The sequence below is a fragment of the Mus caroli genome, chromosome 8, assembly GCF_900094665.2.
Source record: "Mus caroli chromosome 8, CAROLI_EIJ_v1.1, whole genome shotgun sequence".
Taxonomy (NCBI): Eukaryota; Metazoa; Chordata; class Mammalia; order Rodentia; family Muridae; genus Mus; species Mus caroli.
In genome coordinates this window covers 9,475,633-9,484,741 of record NC_034577.1, presented here as the reverse complement: position 1 = coordinate 9,484,741, position 9,109 = coordinate 9,475,633, and the positions used below count along the sequence as shown (strand labels likewise).

Sequence of the window (9,109 nt, the reverse complement as noted above, 5' to 3'; positions counted from 1 at the left end):
CCCTTGGAATATGGCATGTAGCTGTGGGCTATTGAGGCTGGGCTGGCGTCACCTGCCCTGTGGACTGATCTGGCGGGATGGAGAGCTGGATTTGGGAGTCACATGTCTGGGCAATCTTGGAGGATGCTAGGCTGGTGTGTGATGACATCTTCCTTCCAAGGCTCTAATGAGAAGCTGTGAAGGGTTCTGGAGGTGGTAAGCAAACNTTTCCAAGGAAAGGAAATGTTCTCGATAGAATGGGGAACTGGCCCATGGACACGTCAGAGGGAGAAGTTACTCTTGAGGCAACCCCCATGACCATGTGAGCCATCCTGGCCCTTGGCTCCAGCACTGGCTGTTTGCAGGCGAGGGTGGTCAGTTCATTTTAGTATGGAGGCCTGTCCTGTCACTCACAGTCACTGATCACCAAACCTTACAGGCCTCCATGGGTCAGTGACTGTTAGTGAGCCCTTCTCCCCTTCCCCCTTTACTCTCTCTGGCCTCTTTCTGATGAGAACCAGAGGCAGCTGATACCAGGAAGAACCCACTTGGGCAATAAGGAGTCCTTGGTCTGCAGAAAGGACACCTTTGTCCTGGCTGAAGAGGTGACCTCGTGGGCATCCCCCAACTGGAATACTGCCACTTGTCTGGGGCCTTGGGCCATACCAGATGGCCAACCAAAGGTTTTATTGATGGTGGGATTTGGGACTGGAGGGGCTGGAGACAGGTGTCATACCTAGGCCTGGGGTTAAGTGACTTTCTATTGGTGATACTGCACAGCACTTTACATGCATTCTAGAAGAACTGGGCTGTCTATGTGAGCTCACAGAAGAGAACAACAGGAAGCCTGCTTCTGGCCTTGGCAAACTTTGGTGTAACAAAATACCCATGTGTATCTCTGCTGTCAGTGAGTCTATGGAGTCCACTAGTGAACCGTTGAGCCCAGAGCGGTTTGGTGGTCTTCAAGCATAACAATAATTTGATATTTCAAAGATGAATAAATACTTCATACCTTTAAACCAACAGAGAAGAAGTTTACCTAGCTGACTTACCTGGTGGGGACAGAGATGGACCCTCCCTCCCCTAGATCTCTCCAGTCCAGCAAAATTCTCAGGGCAAGGAGTCAAAAGGGGACAGACAGCGAGTCTGAGACCCAGAATCTTAGACTCATAAATCAAAGGCCCTGGGTTTAAAAGAAATACTTAATGTCTCGCAGATCAATTTCCTTCAGGGGCCGAGGCTGGCCTGGACACCCTCTCCTTCCTCGATGAGGCTGTTATTCTCTGGAACCAGTCACCCAGGCCCTTCCCTCCCGACTCCATCCATTGCAAACAGAGGCAGGAAGTTGGTCTCACTTTTCTCACAGTTCCGACCCTCAAAGTCTAGGAGGCAGAAGCAGACGTAAGACTTGAGATGATCCTGGCAGGTACCTCCGTTCTGACATGGATTCGAGGCACACTGGTCCCCATCTGTGGGTGAGCTGACATTAGTGTGCTGCAAAGAAGGGGTGTAGGGGAGGGGCACAGATGGCTTTCACTTACTCACCACTGTAAACAATCCAGAACTGCTTCTGAGAGGGAAGAAGAAGCCATGTGAGGCACGGTCATGAGAAGTAGCACTTAGTGTCCACGGAGGGAGCTCGGGAGCTATGGCTGGGGCTCCTGACCTGGGCGTCTGTGTGGGGCTTGGGAAAATAGNGTTCCTCTGGAGATGAGGAGGGCTTATCTGAGGCTNATGTTTCTCTATGCCCTTTCTAGAGATATTTAAGTCGCCACACAATTGCCTTTCCCAAGTGAGAGCACCCGAGTTCTGACCCTGATCCTGCTTTCTTCCGTTCTGGGCTGGACCTCTAAATGTGGGAGGTGTCATCCCATGGGAGTTCTGGTCTGAATAAAAAGGAGATAGTAAGCTGAACACCAGCATCCCTCACTCTCTACCTCCTGACTGGATGCGCTGTGACTGTCACNCCTTCCCTGACTCCTGAATGGCCAACCAGAATAAACCTGTCTTTTCTCCAGTTATTTCTGTCAGGTGGTTGCTCCAGTCAGTGAGGAAAGCAGCTTCTCCAGGCTCCCTGTGTGAGTTGCTTTGAGTGAGTGTGAGGGCACTTGTGAGAGAAGTGTGCAGTGTAATTTCCTGTGTGGAGCATCTTTTGGGTTTGTGAGATATCCTGTGGGAATGAGGGTTCCTCTGTGAGGTGTTCTATGGGTGTAAATTCTCCAGTACATGTGAAATTCCTGTGTGAGGACTTCTGCNAATGTGAGGTCTCTTGTGTGAGACAGAGGTGTTCTGTGAGTGTGAGGTGAGCTTCCTGTGAGTGNGAGGTGATCCTCCTGTGAGTGTGAGGGGAGCCTCTTATGAGTGTGAGCGGAGCCTCCTGTGAGTGTGAGGTGTGATATGAGCCAAAGCTAGTGAGAAGAAAAGCCCTTGGAGAACGAACAACCAGCCCCTCACAACCTCCCCTGAAGCTGTGACTGACTCTTTTTTCCAGAGATGATGACAAAAGGAAACACAGTGGACCCTGTTTCAAAGCCTTGTCTTATCCTGACACACCCTTGCTGGGAAAACCCTCCAGGGGGAGATGTCTAACCAGACAGGAACATGCTCAGTGATGTATAAATATGTATCTTTTACAAAATGAAACCACAGGGCCAGGCGGGGTAGCACATACTTATAATTCCAGTAATTGGGAGGCAATGAAGATGAAGAATTGGAGGTCAGCCTGGGCTACATAGCAAAACCCTGTCACAAACAAGCAAACAAACAAACATAAAAAAGAGTAACTCAGGAGTGGAGGCAAATCTGTGCACATGGCCAAGTGTGGCAGAGGAAGCCATGGTGTTCCTCACACGTTTCCAGTGAGGACTGCGTGTGTGTGTGTGTGTGTGTGTGTTTGTGTGTGTGTGTGTGTGTGTGTGTCCTGCCTTCTTGAGGTGAATTTTCCCTCTCAGGTTTACTTCATGGGCAACCCTTAAGGAATAAGGGATTCCCCTCTGGGAAAATAGGAGACACAGCCAGTGTAGTTTACGAGTTGTACTTGTAAAACTGCTTGTGGCATGGTTGATAGAGAAACCTGTGTGTGTCAGGGTTCCTGTACATCTATGAGTACTGAGTGGCAGCCTCCACAGTAAGGGGGAGACAGATCCAGAGACATAGGTGTGACCCGCACAATCCCCAGCTCACTTCCTTCCAGTCTCAGTGTGCTACACAAGAGCAGGCACGGGATGGGNGCACTCACGGTCCTCTCAGGGNTCTTGAAGATCTCCCGGGCCTCCTCAAAGGAGCACTGCTCCTCATTGCACTCTCTCTCCAGAGAGCCGGGCCAAAGCTCCTCCAGGAGNGAGTTGGCACGCCTTTGCCTGTGTAGGACACCGTGTGCTTCCTCCTGGGTTATGAAAACTGAGAAACAGAAGGTCTCATGNGCTCCTGGCAGCTTCCCTCAAGCTGCTCAGAAGCCACCCACTCTTGGTCCCATCAGGAATGGAAACACCCACACTGGATCATTCCAGTGAGTGAAGGAAACCACACTGGGTCAGCCCATGAAAGCCACCCACACCAGATCTCTCGGTGGCGGAAACACCCATCTCCCTCAGTGATGGGAACAACCGACCCACATTAATCTTTTTCCATTCCACTCTTCNGTGGGGACNAAAGAGTTCCTGTTCACCTCGAGGAATGGAAGGTGCATAGGTTGTTTCAGTCAATGGCTTACCCTCTTCTGTGGACTGAAGGTCACAGGGGATGACACAGACCAGGCACAGCTGAATTTAAAATTGGATGTGTTGCACTGAGAGATGGCTCAGCGGGTAAGAGCACTGACTGCTCTTCCAGAGGTCCTGAGTTCAATTCCCAGCAACCACATGGTGGCTCACAACCATCTGTAATGGGATCTGATGCCCTCTTCAGGTGTGTCTGAAGACAGCTATGGTGTACTCATATACATTAAATAAATACATCTTTAAGAAAAATGGGTNTGTCTTTCGTTGATGGTTGGTGACAGAGAACATGGCGCAGTCTTTATTATGTAGAAGTATATGGTGACATATTTATTAGATGAGATGAAAGTTTACCAAAACCATGTGATTTGGCATTTCTCCTATATCTCTCTTAGGAATTTATAATGAGAAGATGCTTGGAGAGCTTACAAAAGGTCACGAAATGACACATCGGTAGTAACGAGATTGCCAAATGGTGTGGTCTCCTGTGAGGCCAGTGATCATGAGGTTTACATGTGACACCAAGCCACAAAGAGACAGTTAATCACACATTGTGCAACCCCTTTCTTGGGTACTCATAAAATGTGTGCACAAACATATATTTAAATCTTCCTCTCTTCTCCCATCTGTGTCCTCTACCCTGTGTCCAGGGAGTCAATCCAAGAATCTCAAGTCACATAGCCCTGGGGCTTCAGATCTTACCATAACATAGCATTGGCCCTGGGTACCATGGCCACAGCTGCCTCACCCGGGGTTCTGAGTCCTGTGATTTTCTACATTGGAAGTGTTTCAGATGCAGCAGCCTCTACCACAAGACCTTGAATGTCAGTGACCTCGACAGAAACTAGAAGACAGTGTTCCACACTTGGCTTTGGAAAAGCAAAGATTTGGGTCTGAATCCCAGGAGTGGGTGTGGAGATGGGGTGCAGATGTTTAAATCACCTAAAGGTAGTCAGGGGTGGAAACCAAGGATGGTGTTGAGGCCCTCAAAGTCCTCATACAACAACTGTGTCACATAAACTGTGTGCCTGGGNTATCTGTGGACGGGAAGACGNGTAACTGAGATGGGAAGAAGAGCCTTGAAGGAAGGCAGTTATGGAAGACCCAATAGCATCCAATGTATTCAAGAGGAGGGCTAACAGAGACAGGCTTCCCCTATGCAGAGGAGGCTCAGAGGGGCCTTACTGGGAGGAGCTGGGTCTAGGTGGGGTTGAAAGGTGGCTCTGCTTACCAGGAGGATGTTGGTATGCCCCAGAGGAGGGTCCTTTGGAAGGACAAGAGTGGAAGTCAGATAAACCATTTTGAGAAGGGACAGAGAGAGGGAAGAGGAAGGGCCGAGGAACATTCTCTGGTGTTCCTAGAAAGAGAGGTTGGAGACACTGTCCAACTGGACCAATCAATGTCCCTCACCAGGCAGAGAAGGATCCATATGCCACCAGCCACTGGGACCTGCTTGTGGACGTTGTACATCGTGGTGCGCACTAGGCTCCGCACCACGATGTACAACGTCCACAAGCAGCACTTCTACAGCAAGTGATTGTGTAAGGGGTGGGCCCGTAGGAGAAGGCAAATTTACTTCAGTCAACCTCCTGGAGATCCAAAGCAAACCTGACCCCAAGGTCTTCCACACCACTGCAGAGAACTTGGGAAAGCCATTGCTCCTATTGTCACTCAGTTCCACAGGAGAATTCACTGCAATCCCTATGGGCTTCCAAGAGGTACAGTACTGGCTCGAGCACCCGTGTCACTATGCATGGGAATGTTCATGGCAGCATCTCTTTCTGTAAGACTGCAACTTGCGATTCATAACTACAAGCTTTCTTCCCCGAGGCCTTAGAGGCACACATGTATGTATGTGGTGGGGGGACTTGGTGGGAGGGGGCTGTGGATGTAGAGCCAAGACAGTGAGCGAGCCCTCGAGTGCAGTTGCCCTGTGGCTGTTCTGACACATCTGACCCCTTGCCACAGAGCTCTGTACTGAGTGACCCCCAGGATCTAACTTCACAGGCAAGNGTCCGTGTCCATAGAGGGCAGGGAAGCACCCTGATTCTAAAACATCTCTGGAGGACGACAGCCAAAGATCCCACCCCTGTGAAGAGCTGCCTATTTCTGGGTGGCGAGCACCCAGATGCTGTTTGCTTCTGTCAGGGACGCACATCAAGTGGAGCTGCTTAGAGGGGGTTCCTGCTGATGTCCCAGCTGCCGCTGCAAAGAGCAGCAACTCCGTGCAGAGAAACCCTCCCCGGACAGACAGACGTATGTACCTGCAGTCCCTAGGGGTCCCTGAAGCTGGAGCAGAAAGCAGAGAAGCAGCAGCCCATGCGCCTGCGGAACCATGNTGAGACTGTGGCTTCTGGCTGGTGACTGTCCAGATGCTGCCGGGAGGGCAAAGGTCAGGGAGGAGGGGAGAAGGGTGGAGAAAGCTGGAGCATTGGCTGGAAGCGCGGAGGCCGGTTGGAGGCTGCCACTTATATCTCTGGCACTTGTACATCTAGGGAAAAGCTAAGGCAGGCAAAGTAGGCTCAGACCGGAGGTGTGAACAGAGCTCACCCACCGATGGATGTCCATATTCACAGTGATGACATTGTAAAAGCACAGGGTATGGGCTTATGACCTGGAAAAGACCTGNAGGGCAGACCTGGGCTGTGCAGCCGTCAATGGCTCTCAAGGGCCGCCCTGCCACTCCTCTTCCCACACTGTGGAAACAGCTGTCGGCAGGTGGCCCATGACTTGTCCCTTTGTGTCCTCTGGCCCAGGCCCCAGGTGGAGTTGTGGACACTGGGTTGCCTGAGATCAACAAGGTTTCTCAGCACGTGAAACTTTCTGTGTAAAAACTGGATCTAGCCCAAGGACACTTGGTTAACGGTCATGCAGCCTCCTAGACTACACTGTGGGCTTCTGTTGGACCCTCTGAGGAAAATGTTCTTTTCAGGGAGGGGGCAGTACAAGGCTGGGCCACTCTTTTGGGAGTCAGACCTCCTTTGTGGGACACTACAGTACCTCTCCCTCTCTAGTCAGGGACTTTAATCTTTGCCAGCATGGTGTACCCCAGGGGCACCTCTGACTCCTGGGGTCCCTTCATACTTGGGACCCTAGTTGCTTCTTCTGGGATAGAGGTCAAATTTCACCCAGTAAAATCCAATCCTCTCATGACAGGGTAACTCCAGGGACATGAGAGGAGATGGCAGCCATTCATCCCAGCTCTCTTATGTAAGGCTGGACCTGGTCTCAGGATTCCCTTCCCTATTGAGTTCCGGGACATGTGTATTTAGCTTTCTGGAGCAGCAGAACAATTGGAGTTGCTTCAGAGGACAGATGCCGAGCCCACCTGGTGCTTGGGCTCTGGCTAAAGTTCTTCAGCAGATGGCGACCTCCCTGTGGCACGTGCCTTGGCTGGCTCCTGGGTCTCAGGTGTCAAGGATCCCATTTGGACCTGCGGGGGCCTTCTCTGCTTGGTCTTCTTTTCACACCTGTACCATGGGTACCATTAGCACTGTACATACATAGTGCAGACACATGGAGNGATAGCATAGGGGTCACTGTCTTTTGGACTCCTCCCCNCTTACCTTCTCAGGAAAGATAAACAGGCTTCTCCTGGGATCCCAGAGTCCTCCTTATGTGGACATTCCTTGTATGTGCTCAGGGACCATTTGCCCCTTCTCTGGGACAGGAAGCACTGAGCCTCATCCCCAGCCAGCTTCCCAAGGGCTTCCCCAGTCTGCAGAACAGGACTGGGACCCTCAGCATGCTGCTACATGTCAGCCTCACCCTTGTATATGTGACACACATGAGAGACCCGTNAGTGACCGTGGGCTCAGAATTACCCGGGGACACACACGCATTATGCTCACACTTGCTTATGGACTTGTACACACGCACACTGTCTTTGGCCAGTTGCATACCATTCTTACACCTATGCACACACTCCACACACAGCCTATGCACACCCTTGCATACATGCACGCTACACCTTCACACTCACATCATCCATGACACCTACGCAGATGCAGGTTCCCTCACTCCATGGGGAAGCAGAATCTTTGGAGCAGTCCTAATCACAGAGTTTGATGATGCCTGTAGGTTCTGACACCCTGCAAGGTTGGGGACCAGTGGCAATGCCACCAGTAACTTGAAGTTTAGGAACTAGAGAGCTGATCTGAGGCAGAAAGGTTAGTATCACTTTTATTTTCTCTGGATCTGTCTTGCTCTGGATCCGTGCCTTGTTCTGGATCTGTGTTTTGCTCTGGATCCATGTCTTGCTCTGGATCCGTGTCTTGTTCTGGGTCTGTCTTGCTCTGTGTATTAGCCTCGAGGACTCTACTGCCAACAATGTGTGAATGCTCCTGGATTTCCTGGTTAGGAGCAGGTACTTTCAATCCACCAGATTCATTTCTTGCTCCTTTGTGCTAGTCCCTATTCTAGTGAATGATCTCAATAGTGAGGTGTCCTCATGTTTGTCCTGTATGCTAGAAAGGCTCTTGCTCACCTCTCTTTGATTTCTGCTTGAATGAGGATGCTTACAGTGTCTGGATACTTAAAATTTTTGCTTTGAAGATTGATACATATGCTTTATCTGGTTGAAAACTGTTTTTAAATTCCTGGTGCAATAACCATGATAAATTAACGATCAATTAAATTTTGTACATCCATGAGGCTGCTGACTTATCTGGTTCAGTTTGACATGGTAAGTTATAGCAGTACTTTTTTGATATTGCACCATACCTGCATTACATGGACAAATTTACTTGTTTAGAATTTGTGGGGTTTTTTTCCCCAACATAGGTCATTGTTCTTGCTTGCCCACNATAAATATATGATTGCTGAAGATACACCATACTTTATCTGTAGCACAGAGAGAATCAAATTGGCACTGACCTTGAAACTTCCTCCCTTATGCTTTGTTTTCATAGTTCTGAAAGTATCCATTGGAGGAAAGAGTCATCAGCTGTCCCATTCATCAGAGAACCCTGCATGCTAGAACAGTGACTACATAGGTAGTAAACGAACCTATGAATGAAACACTGGTATGACTGTTACAGGGCTAACAAACTAGGGCTGTTAGAGGGGTAACCAATTACAATTGTTAGAGGGGTAACCAACTATGACTGTTACAGGGGAAGCCAATTACAACTGTCACAGGGGAAACCAACTATGACTGTTAGAGGGGTAACCAACTACGACTGTTACAGGGGTAACCAACTATGTTACAGGGGTAACCAACTACGACTGTTACAGGGGTAACCAACTATGACTGTTACAGGGGTAACCAATTACAACTGTTAGAGGGGTAAACAACTCTTTTCTGATTTGGATTTGAGGCTGGCTCCATAGGAGGGAATTGCCTGGTGCTGTAAACCTGGCCAAAACCCAAAAGAAACCAAACCAAACCAAACCAAACCAAACCAAACCAAACC

General features: G+C 49.7%; 1 protein-coding gene across 1 annotated transcript in view; it reads right to left on the bottom strand.

Moving 5' to 3' along the window:
• F7 (coagulation factor VII) overlaps positions 1 to 6,264 on the bottom strand; it is a 9,957-nt gene extending 3,693 nt beyond the window's left edge. Inside the window, 4 exon segments of the mRNA XM_021170517.2 lie at positions 1,335 to 1,448; positions 1,525 to 1,549; positions 3,218 to 3,378; positions 5,960 to 6,264. Coding sequence (XP_021026176.1) covers positions 1,335 to 1,448; positions 1,525 to 1,549; positions 3,218 to 3,378; positions 5,960 to 6,032 — 373 coding nt within the window. The 5' untranslated portion in view covers positions 6,033 to 6,264.
• Between the last annotated feature and the right edge of the window lie 2,845 nt (positions 6,265 to 9,109).